The 25,379-nt window shown below is 46.4% G+C and overlaps 2 protein-coding genes across 3 annotated transcripts; both read right to left on the minus strand.

Annotated features, from left to right (window-relative positions):
* Positions 1 to 1,635: 1,635 nt before the first annotated feature.
* snx27.S (sorting nexin family member 27 S homeolog) lies at positions 1,636 to 10,746 on the minus strand. 2 transcript variants are annotated; one of them, XM_018233614.2, is made up of 13 exons: positions 10,244 to 10,738; positions 8,256 to 8,487; positions 7,969 to 8,161; positions 7,619 to 7,683; positions 7,422 to 7,526; positions 7,267 to 7,345; positions 6,634 to 6,797; positions 5,498 to 5,587; positions 5,105 to 5,254; positions 4,900 to 5,028; positions 4,753 to 4,812; positions 4,442 to 4,504; positions 1,636 to 4,356 (listed from the first exon to the last, which is right to left on the minus strand). In XM_018233614.2, the coding sequence occupies exons 1-13, from the start codon at positions 10,507 to 10,509 to the stop codon at positions 4,309 to 4,311; spliced, it is 1,644 nt and encodes a 547-aa protein (XP_018089103.1). In that variant the 5' UTR covers positions 10,510 to 10,738; the 3' UTR covers positions 1,636 to 4,308. The 2 variants fall into 2 exon arrangements, with proteins under 2 accessions (XP_018089103.1, XP_018089104.1); XM_018233615.2 differs by lacking the exon at positions 5,105 to 5,254 and having other exon boundaries at positions 10,244 to 10,746.
* Positions 10,747 to 16,065: 5,319 nt separating this feature from the next.
* On the minus strand, positions 16,066 to 25,062 carry tuft1.S (tuftelin 1 S homeolog). The gene is made up of 13 exons (XM_018233617.2): positions 24,472 to 25,062; positions 21,872 to 21,946; positions 21,332 to 21,439; positions 20,958 to 21,044; positions 19,950 to 20,033; positions 19,424 to 19,495; positions 19,024 to 19,137; positions 18,677 to 18,805; positions 18,042 to 18,136; positions 17,620 to 17,725; positions 17,451 to 17,534; positions 16,968 to 17,068; positions 16,066 to 16,828 (listed from the first exon to the last, which is right to left on the minus strand). Exons 1-13 carry the CDS (start codon positions 24,517 to 24,519, stop codon positions 16,762 to 16,764), a joined length of 1,170 nt encoding a protein of 389 aa, XP_018089106.1. The 5' UTR covers positions 24,520 to 25,062; the 3' UTR covers positions 16,066 to 16,761.
* Positions 25,063 to 25,379: the final 317 nt, after the last annotated feature.

The following is a 25,379-nucleotide window of genomic DNA, read 5'->3' on the forward strand; positions in this document are numbered from 1 at the left end:
ACCCGAGCATCACCCATTATCAATAATATTGCTAAAAGGAAGTCAACAATGATGCAAGAGGTCTTCTCCTAATGGCTCTGTTATTATCCAATCAGGGATGATCGAAGATCCGCTTTTCTGATCTCACCAAACTGTTGGATCTGTTAACGGATGGTCTAAGTCAGGGATCCCCAACCTTTAGAACTCGTGAGCAACATTCAGAAGTAAAAGGAGTTGGGGAGCAACACACAGCATGAAAACTGTTCCTGGGTGCCAAATAAGGGCTGTGATTGGCCATTTAGTAGCCCCTATGTGGATTGTCAACCTACATTGAGGCTCTGTTTAGCAGTGCACCTGGTTTTTATACAACCAAAACTTGCCTCCAAGTCTGTAATTCAAAAATAATCACCTGCTTTGAGGCCACTGGGTGCAACATCCAAGGGGTTGGAGAGCAACTTGTTACTCACGAGCTACTGGTTGGGGATCACTGGACTAAGTGATAAACATTTACAAAAGGGGTTCAAACACCCATTGCTGCCTCCACCTGGATCACTAAATGACCAAGATAAGACACCATGGATGGTAAGCAGATACAGATGGGGTAGGGCACTTATGTATGAAAAAGAGCCTTATGCTGGAAAAGGGATTTGAGAGTTGCAATTCTACACCGTAAAGGTGAACTGAAACTCTGTGTGTACGGTGGCTCTCAGTTCCCAACCAATATTAATGTACTATGGATGTAGATTTATTTGGGGATCAGGCAGGTTTGAAAATTGTATCTGCCAATGTACCATGTTGGTCAGCTCCTCCTAATGTTAGACAAGCTGCCCAAACCTGCAAAACCGGTTCACGGAGGCCACGAAAGATGGCTGGCAATTCATTTTCATATATTTAATAAAATTAATGGAAGTTCTACCATTCTGTCTCCTCCCAGTGGACACCAATCAGAATGCAGCAACGCCATCTTCACAGTCACAACTTCACTTCTCCTATTCATCATTGATTAGTAACAAGCTTTTCTGTACATCCAACATACATGTACTGGCACATGCCAGATAAAAAAACAGGGTCCTGCTCATTAGAACTTTAAAAAATGGTCAGTTTTTCCACTAAACGGAGGCTCAAAAGCTGACCATACAGCATTCCGGGCTTTGTTGCTGTTTATGTACATCCAGACTACATGGAGGCTCCATATGTAATAAAAGAGATAATTCCACATGCTGCCACCACACAGGGTAGGATAGGAGATCTTCCCCACTCTAAAGATGTTCTCAGCCCTCCCCTTGCTATTAATTGCAAGAGATCTAGAAGAATAGGCAAGATCTGTTCCCCCCAATTACAACATCACACCAGAAGCCAAATGGGCAGATATCTTGCCTCTATATAATTGTAGCCATATTGAAATGCATGTGAGCAGCCATATTGTTTCCCAAAGGCACTGGAGGCATAAATTAGGTAAAAGATCTATTTGCTAATGTAGCAGCCTCAAAATAGTCAACCCATGTACAGTACAGTCTCTGCAATGAATATGTGCCAGTGCCTAAAGCTTTAAAAATAACTGAAGTTTCTTCAATGTACAAATTCCACCTGCCATGTTAACTTAGGTGCCCCAAATGTATGCGAGGCCTGGGCTGAGTAAGTACAGAAGAGCAGATGTAGTCTCATCAATAAACTGATTTATTTAAAAGAATATGTTACAATTAATTACACTATGGTGACTGTTACCAAACGACATTAGAGTGGTTAGCTCGAGAACGACAAATTAAAAACACTGATGTGAGTCAGGATATTTCTCTCGTTAAACATTTTGCTGTCTTCAAATACCAGGAAAAATATACACTGCCCGAAAAATGGTTAGTTTCCTTCTCAAAGGAAGAAAAAAAAAATAAATTAAAAGAACAAAACAACGCAGTGAGCGAAGATGGGGAGTAGAACGTTCACCCTAGGGGCGGAGAAAGGGCTCCCCTTTGCAAGAGTAATGTTTGGGTGAGTGCTTCATTCTACAGGAAACGGAATTCAATAAATACATAATTCCCTGCAGGGTCCACAGGTTCCTCTACTGATCCCTATGGCTGACAGGTCCATCATTTTCATGTATGGAACAGATTCTGGAGAACACACTGGATGACTAGCATTCTCTGTGAGTATCCTCTCCAGGTGACAGTCTCAGGTAGACCCACCCGCAGAAGGCCTTTCATAATGAGCATCTATGATTCTCTGTAGATGTCCTCAAAAGGATGCGGTCTACGTTCTCCTGCAGGAGATGTATCTCAATGATCATCTATGATTCTATGTAGATGACCTTCAAACAGTTGACCATGCAGTTCTTCTGTATGAACCCTCTCTTAATAACCAGTATATCACTCTCTGCACAAATTCTCTCTAGCCATATCTCAATGACCATCAATGACTGTCAGTAGGTGCCCTCTACAGGCAACAGTCAAGTTCTCCTGCAGGAGCTCTATCTGTTCTCCTGTTGAAGTGCTCTCCAAGAGTCCTATCTGGCTAAAAAGCCAAGACTATCATTCTGTACAGAAGTCCTTTAAAGGGAACTATTTCTGGAGAACAAATTGGGTGACTACAATTTCCATGCAGGGCTGATTCTTGGCACCCATGCATAAATACTCTTAGGGCCAAGTCCCTTGTAGGCCTCTTCTTTAGGATACAGTTCCACTTCTTTAAGAGACCATACCAAGTGACTCGTTCACTTGAAGCCCCATCTGGGTGACTTATTGCTGTTGTGGCTTTCTACAGATGTCACCAATGGAAGATGATCGCTTTGAACGAGAAACATCAAGAGCAGACTCCATAGAATCATGCTGAAATCTAAGCAGTACATATCGGTCAGTCCCCTGCAGAGAATTTGCTCAGACCTATTACCTTCCTGTGAGCCCCTTAGATGCTGTAGCCTTACAACAGGTTAACTGCACCTCCGCCAACAACCAGTTCACATTCCTGTTTCACAGAGAGGGAGGTAGATCACATGGGCTGAGCTTAACCCCCTATTAATCAGATGATGTTTGGCGAAACAGATTCATTCCATAATATTATTGTGCAAAAGAACAGACATAATCCTACATTCAACTCAATATGGCGCCCTACCTGCCCACCTACATCTGAGTTCTGCTAGTTCAATAGGGCTGTTAGTTGAGGGACGTCTGGGTCTGAAGCATGCAGGCCACTAAGGCTACAAATAGCCACCGGCCATCTTGCTGGGGCTGTAAATCATTAAATGGCAAAGTGCCTGGGACAGCAGCCGAGAAGAATGTCATGTGCTGGGCAGTCCCCTCCAAGCGTAAAAGTGCATTTCCTTCCTCCTAAACACTCCCTGCACAAAGAGGAAGATGTAAAAGGAAGCAATACGGCCCTGGCTTAACCCACTAGGAACCTAAAGGCATTTCTAAAACTCAGGACAACCCTCTCCAACCACCATCTGACAGAGCAAAATAGAATTTCCACAGGTCTCAAATACTGACATCCTTCCACAAGGAGAGAGACTGCAGCAAGCTCTTCCCTGGGAGAAGGGAGCAGAGGAACCCATACGTGTATTTGAGGGGGGTCTCTGCTCATTAGACACTGCTTCAAACTGAAATGTATAAAGGATGAACATTTGCTATTTACAGGAGTGTTTGGGTTCCATGTTGCAGTTTAAGGGAACAAGCAGCATGTTTAGCAATGAAAAGCATTGAGACTCCTAATGAGGGATAATAATGACATGGGTGGGCCTCAGTCTTAATTGCTCCTTTTTATGTCTCGTTAATGGGATTCTCCCCCCCAAGGACACCTCAAATGATCCGGCACATGCGTACAATACGGATGGCATGTTGCTTAAATATGCGTATGTACATGTTCACACAGTAGTTGTGCACACACGACACAGTCCTAATTCCTGATTGGTCAGTGGAGATGTGGCTTTACATTTCCCTCCCCAGAGGAGAACAGCGACGGAGTCTGGAATCCAAAAGGTCAAGAAGGTGGGAGTAGTGTTAATGAGGCAATAGGGGTTAAACTACAGGGGTAAGAAAGAATAGGAAGCATTACATAGCAAGTGACAGAATCAGACATTGGACTGACTTTGCTCAAATAGTTAAAGGACACTGAAATGGATCCTGACGGGAGGTAAAATGCTTGTATGTGTGTAAATTCAGTCGCTCCCCCAACTCCCTGCAATGAATTACACCACACGGAGAGCCAGGGGCCGCACCACTTGTGACTCCATTTGTCTCATTTCTGGCCAAGCCGATTGGATGTTGTGTTACACTGTTACGGAGCTCCACCCCGAGGCAAGGAAAAAGGGCGGGGCTCAGTCCTTGGTCACAGAGAGGAGTGTTAGGTGCTGGTGTCCTTCTGCTGCAGCCGTACAATCTGAAAGATGTTCTGCAGAGAAGGGAAGAATGGTTAACGAAAATAGGAGCCCCACTGTGACCCCAAATCCCTTAGAGTGATCGGAAGGAGTGAATACCTTGCTGCATGTACTGTCAATACTGCAATTCTTATTGTCCTTGTCTGTCACCTCTTCTTCCACCTTAAGAGACCAAAAGAGACTTTAGAAGAGTCCCCTTATATTTGTCCCTCTTTGTCTCATCTTGCCCCCAGAACATTCTCCCAACACCAATAGACAATTGTCCAACCAAGTCAGATTCACTGCACGTCAATTTACCAATAATTTACCCGTGCCGCATTTGCAGCCCATTGACTGGCTAGCTCCATCGACCCCATAACTTATAAGCAGACAGTCGGAGGGCACAATTCCCAGGAGTGGGTGGCAATTACCTCTTTTCTCCACTTCAGCTCACAGAAAACCCTCTCGAAGCATTCGTGCATGTAGTTGAACTGCAGGACAAAGAGCAGAGGGCAGGTTCAGAGAAATACCTTTAGACAAGGAAGAGGCCACCACAGATGGGTTTCCCTCATACTTACGTAGGGAGTGAAGATCTTCACCCATCGGGGTTTCTTCTCTCCTCGGGCGTACTCAAAGCAGAACGCCATTCCCTCTTCATCTGTGTCCCACCGCTGCATCTCATCCCACTCAAATGCAATCACCTGGTTCTGTAAGGTAATAGGACTTGGTCAGAGCAGATTTGGATATTGTGGCTTAGAGTAGCCCACCATGATCCCAACACACCTCTAACTGTCCCTCCTCGGTGCAAGCCAGCAGTTTGAAGTGCTTGATACTGATGGAGGTGACAACGTGTCCCTTCCTGCGGGAGTCACAGGAGCAGTGCGGGAAGATAATCTCATTATAGCCATCACAGCCCCTCAACATATTCAGATACTAAGGGAGGGTAGAGAGGGTAAGAGCTTGTCAGAAGAAAGACAACAAGTAGAAAAGTGATGGGAAGGTGAATGGCAGGTGTTGTGCGGTAAGTTTTGGAAGGTGCTGGGTAATTCAGACTGACAAGTGGGGAAGGTTAAGAAGAGCCACATGGGATGGAAGAAGGCGGCTCCAGCAGAAAGAGGTGGATATGAGAAAGGTAAGTGGGTCAGGTACACTTGGGCCACTCCCATCTGCTCTCACCATTAACATCTTGCGTTGCTCACACAACTTCTGCAGCTGGTAAGATTTGTCTTCTGCCTTGATGTAGCCTCGTTTTACATCATCCACTGCCTGCAGGGGGCAACATGTACATTTACTGGGGTCACTGCTACTGATCTGCAGAGATGGATCCTATCCCATATGCCACTGCTTGTGATACAATGACTTAACTATGCTCCCAGAGCTGAAGCTTATGGTACCATCAGCCTTATATGCACTGCTCCCTAAATTAAGCCACTCCCACCCCCAAAATCACAGAAGTGCCTCCACCAAACCTCAACATTTCCATTACCCCCTGGTTTCATCAGCCTCATTTAAGCACACTGCCCCCTCAACAAAGACTTCATGTGTCCATTAGCCTGACTGTGGCCTTGCACTCTAAAGAGACACCATGCCCAAAGAGCTTCATAACTGCTCCACTCCCTCAACTGAACCTCCATATTTCCATCAGAATAACCACTGCATTTCTTCCTTAAAAGAGCTCCAGGTTTCTATAAGACAACTTAATAACTTTCCTTCTCCCTTAATTTATACTCCAAGTTGTAATCATCCGTATAACTGACTTTCTTGCCTGACAGAGCCTCCATGTTTTCATCAGCTTATCTGTCCCACTCCCTCAGCGGTGCCTCCATATTTACATCAGCTTCACAACCAATTCATCTGTCCCCGTCAGTCTCAACTGCTCTGATTCCTAAAAAGACTCTCTATGACTTATGAAATTGCAAATTTCCCTCAAGACAAGCCTCTTCCATTAGTTCACAAGTGGTCTGGATTCTGAACTAAGCTGTAGAGGGAGAAGGCGTGGAGTGGAACCCTGAAGCCTCCGTTAGACCCTCAATAAGACTACTCTGAACAGAGTTTTTGGACTCACCAATGCTACATCAGCCCCCCCCCTTTGCTCTTCTTACAGCAGCTATATAAGCGTAATGCCAAGTCTTGATAAGTAGTTGATATGGCTCGCCTTCCAGCTACTGTACTTGGTACACAAACTTCACTTTGTCCCTCAGCAAATCCAAGCATCGGGCTGACATAAAACTGTCATCAGCTCATTTCACATGCGCCCCAAAACTCAACGTCAAGTCTCAATGAGACCCACTCTTCACACATGCTTTGTTTACCTGGTGGAAGAAGAAAGAGACAGCCAAGTCATTGTCCTTCAGCAAAGCCTCTTCTGAGGTGGTGAACAGCCATTTCCTGACAGTGAGACAAGTCCCGGGAACTGCCGAGGTGTAATTCTGTACATATAGCTTGTGGGGGAACTCGTTGGGGGCCAGCTTCCTGACTGAACCCAAAGAACAGCAACAGTTAAGCCACCTTGACCCTAATTTGCCAAACACAAAGTCTTCACACAGCCCCAAGACCTGCCTATGCGTTTCCCTTGATAAAAGTTAAATTCTGATTGGTCCGGATTAATTCTTTTGGCGACTGCTTTTGACCCCACCTGATCCATTTATGTGGCGACTGCCATTTGCCCACATCAGGGCTTGTAATGGCTAATTTGGATCAGAAGGAGGTGGAAAACTCACTGGACTCCAAAGAGGAGTTACCCCAGAGCACCCAATATATCCGTTTCCCTTATACTAGGCACATTGAGACACATTTTTGGTTACTGTGTCTTTAAGAGGAAGGCTCTAGTCACAGCAGAACCACAAACCCCATTTCCCGCCAACTCTACTGAACGTTACCCATAAAGATCCCTACACTGCACACCAATGGCTTATCATGGTGCATGAAGAGTGGAAAGCACTTACCAAAGGAGTGATTAATGACCTCAAAGAGTGCAAAATAATTGGCTGTAATTGCGTCCATCCCAATCTTGGCAGTGAGGGCCTATGGGAACAAGATGGAGTCGGTGACTGTTCTGGGTGGACCTCGTGGAGGCCACACACATATAGGGAGTCCTTACCTGGTACACCTGGTCTGTTGTACTATTCTTTTTGACTCTCACGGTTACTGTGGATTTGTCCGGTAAGGCAACGCGCAGCTCCACGTCAGATACCCCATTGTAATTCTGCAACAGGGGTAAAAAGATCAGCCCGTTTCCCTATTTGCCGAGAGACACAGTATGACCCCCTCCCAATAAACACAACGGTGTCACTGTACCTCATCTGATTCGGACAGGAACTCTTGCGTGATGTCACTCTCCCCTATGACACGTATGGAGCACACTGCAAGAAACACACAAACTGGGGTAAGAAATTGGCAGAGGAACCTGTGTTACCAAGGACCTTCTCATTAGGATGCCAATTGCCCAATCTAATGCCAGTTTGGCCCCCACTCCAATCTGGTAAAGAGATGCCACCCCACACACCTGGTCTATGCCATGGCATCATCTCTCATCATCATGCCCTCAGCCTTCCTATTCTCACCCCTTGCTGAGCAAAGGTCTCGTCTGCCCCAAATACATAATGTCACCGTGTTTTCCGTCTGTCACCCCAGGCCCATCCTCACACCTTTTTCCAGAAACTCCTCCAGGCCCCTCCTGCGAGCGTCCAGTTGCTGCTCCGATAAAGAGAACGGCCACTTCCCTGGCAGCCGGGGAAAGGTGAAGTTGGCAAACTCCCGTTTCAGGTTCTGGTTAAGAATGGCAAATTCCCGGTATCGCTTGGAGCAAAGCTGCCTGCCGGCCATGTACACGTTGTATACCTGCAAGAGTCACAAAAGGCAAATGTACTAGGTCCAATCACATTAGCAGGAGTCGTCTGGTTACTGGGTAGCACGCCAGAATGCCTTCCCTTACCACAAACCTTTCCCCATTCTGCTCCACGTGTTTGTATGTGGGGATGGAAATAGGCACCGCCTGCTTCTCGGTGTAATCATAGAACGACTGCCCCGAGGAGTCATCACTTGGATCCAGGTTCTCCGCCTCGTGGGGTGGCACAGACAGGACTGTGAGGACGAGCTCCTTCTCTCCAGCTCGGATCAGATCCACTACTTGCTTGTGTGTGGATCCTTCCACATTCACCCCATTCCTGGGAGGAAGCAAATAAAATAGCTCGGTGCCATTGCTAATGGGGCGCCTGGTTCAGAACTTGGTCTACTGAACCCAAATGCAAGGGGCGAAAAGAGAATGCGTGAGGGAATAGGGATCTGTGGGTAACTGGGTAAGGTCTCTGGTACCACTGGGATCTCTGTCCTACAAGGAGAAGGTTTAGGACAGTGGACAAGAAAATTCAGGGCCATAATTCAAAGCTTGTTTATAGGGGTATTGAATATAAATGTATTTTGGGGAAGACCCCCGAGTACTGCCTCAGGACAAAGCCTAGCTGTGCCCTATACATGGAACCCAAACAGTGGGTAAGAGTAGCAGAGTGGCCCACTGACACTTAATTATTGTGGTCAATATATATATATATATATATATAGAAACATTGGGGTAACAGTCACCCTGCTATAGTTCCAGGGGTACCCAGGGTACAAATAAGCACTCACCCCAAATCTCCCCCTAACTGGCCTTCAGACTGGGCCCCCTTAGCTCATAACAAGGTTACAGATATATAGAAACATTGGGGTGTCACCCTGCTATAGTTCCAGGGGTACCCAGGGTACAAATAATCACTCACCCCAAATCTCCCCCTAACTGGCCTTCAGACTGGGCCCCCTTAGCTCATAACAAGGTTACAGATATATAGAAACATTGGGGTGTCACCCTGCTATAGTTCCAGGGGTACCCAGGGTACAAATAAGCACTCACCCCAAATCTCCCCCTAACTGACCTTCAGACTGGGCCCCCTTAGCTCATAACAAGGTTACAGACATATAGAAACATTGGGGTAACAGTCACCCTGCTATAGTTCCAGGGGTACCCAGGGCACAAATAATCACTCACCCCAAATCTCCCCCTAACTGACCTTCAGACTGGGCCCCCTTAGCTCATAACAAGGTTACAGATATATAGAAACATTGGGGTAACAGTCACCCCATATACAGAGACAGAAGGAGGAAGAGGACAGTATTACATATTGGTACCACTGCACCAGCGACTGGAGGAGATTTGGGGCTTGTGTTTCTCCCAATCAGATAGACCCCCTGAAACGGCTCCTGTAATGTTCCCCAAATACCTGGGCATGATCGCGGGGGGCAGGATCCACAGAAAGAGCTAAAGCTGAAGGCCAATGACTGGGGTCGGTATCACTGCCCCACGTTACACCTGACACTGAGCTGACAGATAAAACAGGCACTTGGGGCTGATCGTGTCTGAAGTCTTGTACCGACCCACCTGACACTGGTGAGACTCTATAGAGCACTGACTATACTACACACACTTACCCATGATGCTCTGAGGAACAAGGGGCCCCAGGGGCTGAATTGTTGTACATAAGGGTGTATATGGGGTTGAGACTTGTATATGGGGGGGGGGCTATACTCCTAGGAAGTCAGACTGCCCTCAGATTGGCTTATAGCTTTGGGGCCCCTACACTGACACCCCCAGAAGAGAGAGTTATGAAGGGGCCCCCAGTACTCACATCTCAGGGAAGAGAAATCTATAGGGGCCCCTAGGCCTGGGGACTCTCCCAGTTATACACATGGGGCAGAGGGGCCCCTGGAGAGAGATATAACTGGAGGGGCCCAGGGATGAGGAGGGGCCCAAGGATAGAGATCAGAGGACTGAGATGAGGAGGGGCCCCAGGAGAGATAAATAGGCGGGGCCCAGGGATCAGGAGGGGCCCCAGGAGAGAGATATAACTGGAGGGGCCCCAGGAGAGAGAAATGGCCCCCAGTACTCACACCTCGAGTATCCGGTCCCCCTTGCGGATGTGGGCGGAGTCGGCGGCCCCCCCGGGTAACACGGCGCTCACGTGCTGGAGGGGCGCGTAGAGTTCTCCGTTGATGCTGCGCAGCTGCCCCCCCTCACTGACCTGCCCGCGGACATTGAAGCCGTAACCGGACTCGGACTTGACGATCCGAACCACCCTCGGGCCCCCGGTACTGCCCGACCCTCCGCCCCCGTTCCGCTGCCCACAATGGATCCCGTCCCCCTCCTCGTCCGCCATCTTTTCCACTGACCGGGAGGAGCGAGGCGGAGTCACGGGACCGGCGCGTCACCCGCGGGGAAAGTCGGGAAATGCAGTCCGGAAATGCTGAGGCAGCGGAGAACGCCGTCACAAAGCGCACGCCTTGACGTCAGCCAATCCGACGGCGTGGGGAAATACTCGCAGCGCTGATAGGCCAGCCCACACCGAACCCACCAATCATCACATCCGATTCCCCATTGCTGTAACGGGTGGAGACATCCAATCACAACTTCCGCTATGAAACAGCCAGCCAACCAGAGGTGCGCCACAAGAACCAATAAGAGACAGCGTTACCTCAGGGCTGGAGCTGTGACTGTGGTAGTTTTGTACCTCACAGGGAAGAGGAGTGAGTGATGGGCGCGGCAAGTGTCTGTGGCCTCATGTATGAGCGCAGTAACCCATAGCAACCAGTCAGGGAACCGCTCATTTGTGCTCCAGCTGCAGCTAGAACATGAAGCAACTTGTGCTGATCCATTGGGGAGACAAGGCCTCACTGTACCAACTAAACTTAATATTGTTCCACAAAACCAACAAGTCCTATTGTTTGTGTCAAACAACAACTACTTAGTGGGACCTTTTAATGTCTCCTTCTGTGACAAACCAAAACTCCCCTGAAATACTGACGTTTCCAAAACTTCCCTCCGCAAAATATTGGCCCGAACAGTAAGTCGATCCCAGAAATCCTCAACTTTCTGCTGCTTCCAAACCGGTTAAAGGTGAGTTTTTACCCCAAATCATCATCAACGGCAAATATATGCCGAATATAGTGTATTTTATTGAGAATTCTGGAAATGCTTGCGCTTTACAGCGTCATATCTTCCACCTTTCACTGGCTAATGAGATAAATCATGTTGAATATAAATGGCGGGAATCTTCTGAACACTTTGACACCCAACATGCTTGGGGTGAGGTCACAGGGGACGTTTATACGGCACGTTTATTCACGGTGGAGCGTAAGTACGCACAAAATGAAACCCTGCTGTAAATAATACAATACGCACTATAGCAATTCCCACTGAGCGCTTGTGAGTCAAACAAGACGCCAGTATTTGCGCTTTGCAGCAGAAACGACAATCCGCCAAGGAAACGTCATATTATTGAATTCTATTGGATCCGCAGGTTTGGAAATACATTACACTTATACGTATTTGCAGAATTGTCTGCTGGTGATGATATTGACGACCAATTCAGCTACATTTTGCATGTAAATTGCTTTTCCACTTGGCTTTTTTCACAAAAGTTTATTAAAACTCTTCCGTGCGGAATTGTGGGGAACGAGAAAAAACAGAAGTGCATGAAAACTACAGAATGAAAAATGCACATTATAATGCGCATGTGGTTTAATTGGCATATTTACAGCCCACTGCGCATTTTTAACAATGCAACGTTAAAACGCCCCGTGTTACCTAGCCTTAGGGTTGCCAACGACTGTTGCATGCAGGGACCCCAAAATGAAAGTGTTGCATACAAATGTTAATGGCTGACACCTTGGCCCCTGCAAGTGAATCTGGCTTTTCCAGTCACAAGCAATAATGCAATCTTCAGAATATTCTTACACCAATGGGGAAAATGTGCCCCTGAGGCATTAACGTTATCTCCAACGTTTATGTTTTCCAACACAAACTTGTCATTAGGATCAAGCAACATTTTTACTGGCAACCCAAATGCCAAGTGCCAGTACCAGGTCTCCTCTCACATAAAGCTACTGCAGTTGAGAAGATGTACACCAGCCCTATGGATATGTATAGAGACGGATCCACACACACTCCAAACAATCAATGTTTTGGGGGGAAACCCCTCCCTTCATCAAGATAATGGTGTTCCCCCCCGAAACGTTGAATGTTTGGTGGCTGAATAAAAGGGGATACTCCCCAACTGCATTAACTTGAGTGTGTGCGGATCCATCTCTATACGTATACGCTGCTAAGTAACCCCGCCGGGTCAACGGAAGAACGCACCACCATTGCAGGACTGGTGAACTACAGGTGTGCGGTAGGAAAATGATATTGTTCACCAGCCCTATAGCACATAGCAACTGTATCATGGACTTGCTGATAAAGAGTTTACTTTCCCTTTTAAGGAGCAGTAACGGCACAATGAACATGATGAATGTAACCTGACGTAGTATTTATTTCTCTCCTGTATGTGCCGCCATCTTTAATCTGCTGCCTTAACAGCCCTGCCCAGTCTTTTGTGTAGGTAAAACATTTTCATGAATGGCCCCTCATGAAGCCATAAAACTACAGGCACCTTTAGTTCCTGGGGATCTGCTGACCCCCAATCTAGTGGATAACACACCCCAATAGAAACAGAACCTCTGTTCTATTTTCCCGGTGAGTATTAATGTCTCTCTTCTCAGGAAGCCAGCAGGTGGCAGTGTAACCAAAGACGCAGCTCTGCCCAGTCAGTAGAACTTTTTTGGATTTTATTGGCACACAATTCCCATTAATAACCCTGCCTGGCAAAATATTTCCATATCCATGGGGATATTCATCTCTCGTGACCTTGACCCCTCCCCCCACATGTGGCACTGCCAAGAAGGAGGGTGAAACGTGGAATTCTTACCAGGTCTGGGACTCCTTGCCATAGGGTCCATTTTTTGGAACCCAGACCCACAACCCACATTTTTACCTGCTACCCGACCCACAAGTACCTTATCCACAACCTGGACCCACGACCCGCTGACCATCAAAAATCAGGAAGTGCTGTCATTGTAAAACGGAAGTGACATCATCGGAAGCAGGCATGATCAGAAAAAAGGAGTAAAAATCGCTATTGAGAAGACCCACGGCCCAACCCGCAGAACTGCCGACCTGCATCTTCCCGCAACCCGCAGGTTTTTGTTGGTACCCGACCCGCTGTTGGACTCTACCTTGCCATATGGTGGTTATGCCACTGCAAGGGATTGCCAGATGTTCCCTAGTAAGGCTACACCTAGTTACCTCAAAGGTGTAACGGGGGGTGATCCCAGAATCCACCTAGGGCTGCACCCACTTGGGGCCCCCTGGAGCTGTGATAAGCTGTATGTGGGAGGTAGGGGGGAAGCTCTCAGAATGCTAGAATGCTGCCAACACGCAGTTTGTAGAATGGGTGGTCCAGATGCACATCCTGCACTTGGGCCCATTGGTGTCTATTTACGTCACTGGTTCCACTAGATTGGAGTCTTCAAGTGGGGGTGGTTTACCGTTAGGGGAGGAGTCACATATAACATTTTCAAGCTTTCAGTATTCTAACTGCCCCAAACTGCTTATACATATTATAATTACTTAATAATAAAAAATCTGTATTCTGCCTATGGTTGCAGAGGGTGGCCGACCCTAGAAACCACACAGGATTAAAAACAGGACAATACAAATAAGGCAGAATTTTATAAACAGATGGATAATGTCTCCTTTTCTAAAGTTCTGGCACCCAGCAGGTTAAATCTCCCCAGCCCATGTGACCAAGAGACAGACAGCAGAGGGGTGATCCATGTGCTGGGTGTGTAACACGCCAATTATGTCTGGGTGTGTACGGCAGCGCAGTTGCAGACACAGAAATCCTGCCGAAACAAGCTCTGGGCTGCCCGGATCTAAACATCCAACGAGGGTTATTTGCGTCTGTTCCCTGGAACTGGCATCTGTATTGGCAAGTCTGTCCTCTCTGGCACTGGCATCCCTACTGGCATACTTATCCACCCTGGCACTGACTTCTACAGTAGAACCCCCATATTAATTTTTTTTAAACTCCAATTCTATCTATCTCTTATTTAATTGGGTATGGAGGTAATGCCATAATAATTCCCATAGCTGGATTTTTATTGTTATAACCATGCCGCATTCACAAGTCAATTGCAAGTTGTTTTAAATAGCACTGCTTAATACAAATATTTAAGATCAGTTCCTCTTTAATAAATTAAATAAATAGGCAAGAGGCCAAAGCCATAGATATAACAGTGAGGAATGCACAGGGCGGACCTACAAAATATTCAAATATAAACACAGGATACACAAACATATACACAAACAAGGGATGGAAGCGAAACCAGAGGCTCTCACACATCACACACCCATTAGGCATTCTGAAACCAACAAGTTTTTGGGCTGCCCAGTAATTAGCCAAAAACAGCGTTGAAAGGTTCCCACAGACAGAGTCAACTCCACCAAGTATCATAACTTATTTATTCTTATTTACATTTTAGTTATAGTACAGGTTCAGTAACCAAATAAATACACACACACTAAGGTAAAAAAGAAAGATAGGAAGTGTTTGGTGGTTTTGAGTGGACAATGAAAGATACTTGTGAGGTTGGAGAGCTCTGTGCCTATGAAGGAGAGACCTGTCAGGGTTGGGGAGCTCTGTGCCCATGATTGAGAGACCTATGAGGGTTGGGGAGCTCTGTGCCCATGAAGGAGAGACCTGTGAGGACTGAGGAGCTCTGTGCCCATGAAGGAGAGACCTGTGAGGGTTGGGGAGCTCTGTGCCCATGAAGGAGAGACCTGTGAGGGTTGGAGAGCTCTGTGCCCATGAAGGAGTGACCTGTGAGGGTTGGGGAGCTCTGTGCCCATGAAGGAGAGACCTGTGAGGGTTGGGGAGCTCTGTGCCCATGATTGAGAGACCTATGAGGGTTGGGGAGCTCTGTGCCCATGAAGGAGAGACCTGTGAGGGTTAAGGAGCTCTGTGCCATTGAAGGAGGGACATGTGAGAGTAAAGGAGCTCTGTGCTCATGAAGGAGAGACCTGTGAGGACTGAGGAGCTCTGTGCCCATGAAGGAGAGACCTGTGAGGGTTGGGGAGCTCTGTGCCCATGAATGAGAGACCTGTGAGGATTGAGGAGCTCTGTGCCCATGAAGGAGAGACCTGTGAGGACTGGGGAGCTATGTGCCCATGAAGGAGAGACCTATGGGGACTGAGGAGCTCTGTGCCCATGATTGAGAAACTTGTGAGGGTTGGGGAGCTCTGTGTCTTGAAAGAGAGACCTGTGAGGGTCAGGGAGCTCTGCACCCATGAAGGAGAGACCTGTGAGGGTCGGGGAGCTCTGCGCCCATGAAGGAGAGACCTGTGAGGGTTGGGGAGGTCTGTGCCCATGAAGGAGAGAACTAAGAAGGTCAGAGAGCTCTGTACCCATGAAGGAGAGACCCGTGAGGGTTGTGGAGCTTTGTGCCCATGAATGAGAGACCTGTGAGGGTTAGGGGGTCTGTGCCCTTGAAGGAAAGATGTGTTGGGGTCAGGGAGCTCTGTATCTTTGAAGGAGGGACTTGTGAGGGTCAGAGAGCTCTGTGCCCATGAAGGAGAGACATGTGAGGCTTGGGGAGTTCTGTGCCTATGAAGGAGAGACCTGTGAGGGTTGGGGAGCTCTGTGCCCATAAAGGAGAGATCTGTGAGGGTTGAAGAAGGCAAATACAAATACCATGGTGTACAGATACAGCATAGGTGCCCCTGGCTAGGTGTATGAGATGAGTACAGCACTGAAAGGATAAAGGGATGACAGACACAACAATATCCTGCCTACAGGGAAGCCCATATGGAGAGGATGAAAGGACATAGAGAAGATATGCAGGATATTATAGAGTTATTATTAGCGTCAGAGGAGGAACAAAGACAAACTTGCTCATGATCAGGAAAGATCATTTGTAGAAGTTTTCAGTGCTTCTGAGAGAGGTCCCAGATCTTTGGTCATACAAACACAGGAGAGGCCAACCTGCAAGGCACTTGCGCTATCATTTTTGCAGAGGTCTATTATGGACTTTGCAGCCTTGAAGAGGTTTGTTAGATTAAGTAAACAATACAAAGGCACTGCTCTAGCTCTACTCTATAAAGTTCCACAACATCCTAACCTCCAGTTCTATATCTATATGTTCTAGGTTACATGACTTATATGACTGTCTAGAATCCAGTTCTACCTCCACAATCTAAGCTACGCATATTAGGAAGATCCAAGTGTTAAGAAAAAAATAAATAAATATGGGTCCTACAGATCATTTAGTACCCAAAGTGCTTTTCTCTTGGTGTGAAACCGAAGAGTCATTGATTGCTCCTGTTTGCTCCAGGATCTAAAGGCTGGAAGTTTGCGGAGCACAGCTGCCAAGTGCAGACTTCAGGTGATGTCATTCCAAAGGTAATGGTTAAACAAGAAGTATGAACCCAGCTGCAGCTGTTGATCATCTACAGAGTCCAATGGAGCACCCACCCTAGATAGTAATGGCGGCACTGGTTGGTTTCCAGGTGCAAATCACTTGGTTACATTCACGGTTCATGTTTCCACCAATTTAATGAGAGGAAAGGGCCGTCCAGATCCAGGGGGAAGGTACACTCTTTTACTGCAAAAAAATTAAAGTTTATGTTTATGAAAAGGCATGAAATGCAAAATATGTTCTTGCATAAAACTTTTTAACTACTCATCATTTATTTCTATGAAAAAATATAACCACTTGCTTTTTTTAATAAAAGCAAACTTACAAATTTGGAGTAGGTTTGGTGGAATAGCCTCTTGACAGATAAGATATGTGTCCTGGGTTGTTGGACATGCAGTGGTCCAGTTTATCTTGCAATTCAAGATTCTACAATGTATAAAAAGTATATTAAAAGAGTTTTAGGTTGTGTAAAGCCTTGTTCTAGGTTCTACAAGAAAATAGCAACTGGATCTAGGTTTCTAAATTGCAGGTGAACAATCTGGATTATAACACAATTGCTCATTTAAGAAATTAGAAAAATTACTAGATTATGTCATGCAAAAGATACATGTTCCAGGTTCTGCACCGCAAAGGTTCTAGATTCTACAACATAGATATAATATGCAACTTTTGTCGATATCATCACTCAATAAAACCCGCTTAAAGACAACAGAACCAACAATTCCACAGACCCTTTCTTAACTTGAATTTATGAGGAATGTAGAAAAACAGAACAAAATTCCTGACACATTGACTGAAGTCCACTTACCTCAGCCTGTAACCAGGAAACCTTTTCTCGTAGCTCCTGAATCGCAGAGTCTTTCTCCTGCATTGCTGTCCTGGAATTTTGCAGCTATAAAGAGACAAGAAAGCACTGTAAGAACCTGACTTCCCTCCATATAACATAGGATGTTTGCTCCACCCCAGAATCTACTCACCTGCTCAATCATTTGTCGCACTTTCCTTTGCTGACTTTTTAACATGTCGTCCAAGTGATGAATCTTTTCCTTTAGATTAGTCACTGTCTTTTCAAGGTCCTCACATCTGAGAAGAAGATGCATAGTGAGCAACCACCAGTGGGGAGATAAATACAGTACATGGACCAGCGTTCAGTGGAACTAAAAACAGAACCCACTCAGGGGTACATAGAGACCAATAAACTTTTCCATTGTGTTCCTCATTGCTTTAGTTGCCTCCACAAGTCTTTAACTTGGTGTCTCCTGTCTTCCTACAACAGCCTTCTAGTCTAAGCCCTAATGCTTTTTCGTCACGGCTTGGGACATTTTTTCCCTTACGTTTAAAGTCCCTGACACTAAGCCCTGTCTTTGGAACCATAACCTTGCCCCACCCAGTACCTCACCTCTCCTGTAACGTTTCATCTTGCTTTCCTTGTCTCTTCATCTTTTCTAGTTCCTCCTCATTTTCCGTCATCTTCTGCAGTAGCTGATTGTGTTCCTGTCAAGAAGTCAAAGCTCAATGTGAGATCAAGAAACAATTGGGTTGGGCTTCCTTCCCTGCAGACTGTGCCCCACCCTCGACTATGAATGCTGAATCGGCAGAAGAAAGCATCGCCATTCATTAACCACAACCCTAAGCCAGAAGGAATAAACATTCAGACAGAAGCGAGTTGCTTCCACTGGAAATACCTTTAGAACAAATTGTAGCCTCCCTCCAACAACATTGATAGAATGTACCAAGCTGCTGGTTGGTCCAAGGGAAACCGTTTCAATGTGACTCAATGTGAATCAGAAGTCTTAGGGCTTCAAGGATGTTTCTATCAAGGGGAGATTTTGTTAAGGCTTCATTCAATCAGCCCCTTGCAAAAGAGCTGCTGAAATTGGACCAATGTAAGGAAAGCATGAAGAAGCTATAAGTTTACCAAAACCCTCAAGGGATGCCTAGGGCTAATGAAACATTATTAATCTTATCTTATAAAAGAAGGACCCTCAGCCCTTTCCTACATCTGAGCTGCCCATTGCAGTCTGGAACTCTTACCTTCTCCATTCCGTACATCAGCCTTCTCAGTTCCTCCACTTCTTTCTTTCGCTCTGACGCATTCTCCTCAGCCTCCAACCTCCCTCGCCGGCTCTGTTCCACCTCAGCCTGGCACTGGCTCAGTTTCTCCTAAGGGGGGAGGGCAGCAAGGCAATCATTTACATTTTATTGCCTTTTTCCAATTAAATTTTACTATTGTGTAGTAAAGTCAAGAATCATTCCACCTATGTACCACGACCACACAGGGCAAGTACCCTCACCCTTTTGTCAGCAAATACATATTCATCATCCCAATTCCTTCTAGAGGGGGGTTAGCACAAGAAGAGATAAAGCCCTGGGAAACTGACCTCGAACATCCTGCGGTCGGCCTGCTGCCTCTTCTCTGCCTCCTGTAGCTTAGCAAATAGCCTCTGAGCCGTCTGTCGCATGTCCTTGCCATTGTCCAGCGGGAATTCCTCTTCCTGGGGGAACAAAGAGCCTTTGTGTCAGGGAAGGGGCACATTCATTTTTTGGGAGGGAGAGAGGGAGGATACAATAACTGTCTTTAACTGCAGCCCTACAGATGTTGGGTGCTTTAGGAGGTCACTCGTTGGCCTTTTAATATCTACACTGCTCACTATTCACATAAGAGTAAGGTCCAATTTTAGCCCAAATCAGAACACTACTAGCTTCCATCTCATCCACTACAGTTTGGGTGCATTGTTATAGTTATGACAGTTCCCCTTTAACCTGACCCAGGGAACTCACCTGCTCTGCAGCCTGTGCCCCTCGCCAGGGATCTCCATAATGTCTGAGTCCGTTCTGTCTCTCATTGTGCACCTGCAGGGGGTAAATCCGTTAGCCTTCACTTTTTTTTACTGAACAATTAAAATATATGCATCATATCCCTTCTCTATTTGAGTTGGCTCTATACCATATTTCTGAGAATAAAAATAGTCCCTCCCAATACCCTGACATGGATGGGTGTCCCAACCTCTCTCTACAAAGAATACAATGCACAGAAACCCTCCCCCCATCATGTTATACAATATCTTTACCAACAATGAACATAGGGTAAAAGTAAATAAAGCCTCCAGGGCAGAATTACCTACACCAGATTATATTAATGAATATGGGGGATAGTGGGAAAGTAAACCCCATTGACAAAGGTTCACTGTGCCTATAAGGAAGGTCTATTCTAGAGGAAGACATTCCTGACTGTAATACTCTGTATCCCCAGTGCCATTAGAGTGACTTCATTCTGCCCTAATTTGGCCAACCGTTGCTTTATTACCTTTTCAGGCTGTGGCTCCCGCTCTCCATGGTTCTGGGAACCAGAAGTGATATCTTCCCTGAGAAACTGAAGTGATGTTCTAGCCTAAAAAAGGGAAGGGCCACAGTGAGGGCCACAGCACAACCTCAACCTTCTCTTCCGCTCTCCCAACCTCCATCCCCAATCCTACTCACACTCATAATTTTCCAACCTCTATTCTCACTACTAACGCTCTCCCAACATCCATCCCTACTCTCCATCTATACTTCTAGTCACATTCATAATTTCCCCCAACATTTATGCATATTACTACTCACACACCCAACCTCCAACCTGAATTGCACTCAAAATATCCCAACCACCAACCTCACTCCTACCCTCCCAATCTCCAACTCTACTCCTAGTCACACATGCTTTTTCAACCTCATCTTCACTACTACTCACACTCTCCCAACCTCCAGCCTGGCTAGTACTCAAATCTTTCAACCTTCACCCCCTACCCTTCCAACCTGTATCTCCATTCCTAATCACATTAATACTTTCCCCAACTTACTACTACTCGCACTCTCCCAACGTCCAAACTGAATTGCACTTAAAATCTTCAAATTTATCCCATTCCCTATTCCTAGTCTCACATACTTTTCCAACCTCTATCTTCATTCCTACTCACACTCTCCCAACTTCCAACCTACTGTACATTGCACTCAAAATCTTACAACCAACTCCGTTCATAATCCTATTCTCTTTTTCTCAATCCCTACTCCTAGCCACACCTATACTTCTCCAACTTCTATCTTCACTCCTACTATACTCTTCCAACCTCCATTGACACTTCTAATGAAACTCATACTTTCACAACCCTGATCCTTTCTATTACTCCCATACCTCAACCTTCATCTTGATTAGCCCTCAAAATGTCCTAACCACCAATACTACTTCTACTCTCCCGAAATCTATCTTCTTTTCCCTTCTAATCTCCCTCACCTGCCCCTAACCCTACTGCACCCTTATCCCAGCACCCCATTTCACCTCCTGGATCTGTTTGACTTCATTCTTCAGATGGTTGACGTTCCACTCATGGTTGGCTTTTTGCTCCGCTTTGGCTTTCAGATAAACCTAGAGATGTGGGAGGAGGGTTGAGAGAAACACATCAAACGTACATGACATTTTCCAGGAAAAAGCTCCCTCTGATTTCCTAGTCTTGTGTACATATGCTACATGTGCAAACATCTATGGAGGCAAACACCCGACTGTACCAAGAATCAGATAAGTACCGACATGGCAACATGTGTAATGTTCTTCTCCAAATTCACCAGATAGGTGGGCATGGCCTCAAGGACATGGTCATTGATTGTATGCAATATAAATATAGTGATTATTCAGTGGAATTGGGGGTTTCATACCTTAATGATCTCTTCATCTCCATCTTTGGATTTGATGAGCTCTGAGTTCAGGGGTGAAGACCCCCGTTGTGGCCGGGAGGAGATGAGGGCAAAGGCACGTCCCACAGGCTGCAAGGAGACACCAGAGGAACATATAGTCACACCATGGACCGAAAAAAGGGCAGAATTCATAGCTTGGCAAATATGGCATCCCTTTGCTTTTGTGAACTACACCATCCAAATATTGATTCCCACCAACTGTAGCTCCACAAAAGTTCTCAATTTCTACAGGAGTATGACTACTGCGTGCCAAATTCCACCTTATGATTTGAGTGGTGGAATTAGATCTGTATTGAACTTTCCTTGAAATAAGATTGGGGCTGGTTTTCCAGTGCTCTTCCTAGTGCTCTGATTGGTTGGGAAGAATCTGGACACAACTTCCTTTACTGGCAGTGATAGAGACCCCCCTCTTCTCTTGGATCATTGTCTAACTGTATAAATGAACTCTCATTGGCTGCTGAGATAACTTCGTTCCCTTCTGGAATGGGTTGAAATTCTCACCTTGACCTTGTTGGGGTCATTTCTCTCTAAAGACTCATCCTCCCGTAGGGTTAGACGTAGCCTCCTCGTATGATCCTGAATGGGACAAATAGAGAAGCGTTAGACGGCCACACCCCCCATGTCACTGCTGCTACTTCCTAATCACAAACCCAGTAACGACACCACAAGCCACTAACCTATACCCTTCATTGTGATATTTTATCCTCTAACCTGAAGGGCTTACAATCTATCAATTTCAGGCTTGTTTTGGTTGTACAGGAACCAGCCCCAGACAGTTCACCCCACATACATATTCCTTATACTCTAGGCCAAATGGAGCAAAACAATGCCCCCCCCTCCCCGCAACACACCCAAGCCCTGCTCTATACACTAATTATGCTCCGGAGTCTGTTTCTCTGGGAAATAAACACAAGGTACAAACAGTGGGGAGTCTCAATCCAAAGAATCACAGTCAGAACCAAGTGTCCAACTCATTATGGTGATTGAGGCCAAAGGTTCTGCATTCCTCACGTTCCTCATCCAGGATCTGAACTGGGTCCAAAGTCTTTCAAACGACCCGGCCACACACAGTCACTGGGTTTTGCAGATCAGAGGGATTTTGTGCTCCAGGGGAGAAGCTGGAGGGGAGGGAGTCGGTAGGGTGCGGGGAGTTAATGGTTTTTGTGTGACTCAGGAATCCAGACTTGGCTGCTGGGGATTAGGATGAAACGTGAGCTCCGGGGCTTTGTCTCAACTTGCTGACTGGTTCCTACTAATAGAATGTGTGCAACCTGCAATTAGGGGGTGAAGTTATGAACTAAAAATCACCTTGGGCACCCCAACTTCCACTCACATACTGTATGTCCAGTAACCCTTGCACTGTAATTACCCTCCTTTATTTGCCCCAGCCTCTTTGATCTACCAACTCAGCTGGAAGGCGATTCCATTGTGTACAACCTGTCCCATAATCAGTCACAGATCTATGAGGAGTCCCTGATCAGACACAGAACACATGGCTCCTCAGCTCCAAGTTGGGTAGGAAATAAAGTGTGAGCTCTGTAGATCAGTGGTCAATTCCACCCTCATGACTGGGCGAGTGGGAATGTGCCTGAGCAAACCAACTGAATGGGTCATGACCGGGAGAGGCACTTGGGAGCCCCCAAAATCATTTCCTACCCCATAACAGGGCAACAACAATTTTTTTTACTTTTGTATAAAGTGCAATGCACATCACTAGGAACATACAATTCACTACTAGTGCACAAATAGTAACAGTCCCTTGTTTGTCAGTGTAACCATAAACTAATCTCTAGTGCACACTGTATATACTATACACACCCAGTGCACAATTACACTCACTAATCTCACACTTACTGACGCACAGGAACAAGAATCAACTAAAGGGAACTTAACCCAACTCACTGGCAGCCGTCACACACACTTTCACATCACAGGAGAGACATTTACAAGTGAATTCCAGAGGTCTCAGTAATGTGCCTGCAATTTGGCACAATAATGTTCCCCGATAAAGACTCACAAGCACCTGGAACACACAAGAACATTTCCATATACCCCTATAACCCCAATACCCAACAGTAATGCAGGAGCTTAGTGCCTGTACCCCTATAACCCCAATACCCAACAGTAAGGCAGGAGCTTAGTGCCTGTACCCCTATAACCCCAATACCCAACAGTAAGGAAGGAGCTTAGTGCCTGTACCCCTATAACCCCAATACCCAACAGTAAGGTAGGAGCTTAGTGCCTGTACCCCTATAACCCCAATACCCAACAGTAAGGCAGGAGCTTAGTGCCTGTACCCCTATAACCCCAATACCCAACAGTAAGGAAGGAGCTTAGTGCCTGTACCCCTATAACCCAAATACCCAACAGTAAGGAAGGAGCTTAGTGCCTGTACCCCTATAACCCAAATACCCAGCAATAGGGCAGGAGCTTAGTGCCTGTACCCCTATAACCCCCATACGCAGCAATAGAGCAGGAGCTTAGTGCCTGTACCCCTATAACCCCATACCCAACAGTAGGGCAGGAGCTTAGTGCCTGTACCCCTATAACCCCCATACCCAGCAGTAGGGCAGGAGCTTAGTGCCTGTACCCCTATAACCCCCATACCCAGCAGTAGGGCAGGAGCTAGGACCCTGCACCTCTCACTATAAATACACAGTTTATTGATCAGTCTATCGACCCAGTGGAAGCGGCGCTGCTATGGGGGGAAACGATTATGCCCTTCGCTATATCCCACCCCTGTACATTAATCCAGCTGGGAATGTTGTACTGCGCTACGGAATATGCCGACATTCTGTACATATGAGTCTGCTGAGTTCTATACAATATACACACACAGGGGCCACAGATAAATATATAACTTTCCCCCAGGTGAGTCTCTCTATAGACACAGACAGGTACAGAGGTCTCTTTATATTCTGTGGGGCCACATGGAGCAGCAGAGGGAAAGTACAGAAACTCCACATATTTACCCTGCACCCATGGGAGAACCCACTACTCCTTGTATCAGTCTCTCACACTGAACTACAACTCCCAGAATCCCCCCTTGCCCAGGCAGACAGTCAAGATGAGCGAGACATACAGACAAGAGACACACTGACCGTCTCAGGATCCAGACCAATGTGTTTGAGGGTACAAAGACTGTTCATCCTTCCTTGTGTCTCCTGCCCAGCTGCACCCACACCTCTGAGCAAAGGGGAGGGGGGACTGGGCCTTTAATAGCAGGGAGGGGTCAGAGAAACTAGCCACACCCACTCTGTTCAAAAATATGCACCGATTGGCTGCTGACAGGTGGAAAGGCTGACTTCAACTGCAATCTGATTCCACAAGTTCTCTTTAAAGTGACAGCACTTTGCTTAGCTCTGGCAGTAAAGCAGGAGGGTGATAACACATATGGATAGTAAAGGAGGGCAGTAAAGCAGGAGGCTATCACGCAGTAGGGATGTAAGAGCAAATAGAGTGTAAGCTCTGCAGTACAGCGTGCCCTCATTTCACAGGACAATGATTTCCTTCCTGCTGTGAATACAAAGTAACAGATCCCATAAGTGGGAGACAGGAGCAGCTGCTTGTACTGTATCTATAGGAGCAGATCATTGTTACTATTGTATCTAATGGCAGTGGAGTTCCCAGGGAGAGCCCCATATTTGGAATATTTCCCCTTGTAATGTCCCTGGGGTCTCTCTGTACCAATAAAGGAGTCTCTGTTTCCTAACCAATGTCTGTCCTGTAGCCTCTCCATATACTCTTCTACTAGATTGCAAGCCCCTTGGGACAAGGTCTCCCATTTTATCACTAAAGTGTAAGCATCTTGGGACAAGGTCTCCCATTTTATCACTAGAGTGTAAGCTCCTTGGGGCAGGGTCTCCCATTATACCACTAGAGTGTAAGCTCCCTGGGGCAGGCTCTCCCATTATACCACTAGAGTGTAAGCTCCTTGGGACAGGATCTCCCATTATACCACTAGAGTGTGAGCTCCTTGGGACAGGATCTCCCATTATACCACTAGAGT

This window comes from Xenopus laevis, chromosome 8S, assembly GCF_017654675.1.
Source record: "Xenopus laevis strain J_2021 chromosome 8S, Xenopus_laevis_v10.1, whole genome shotgun sequence".
NCBI lineage: Eukaryota > Metazoa > Chordata > Amphibia > Anura > Pipidae > Xenopus > Xenopus laevis.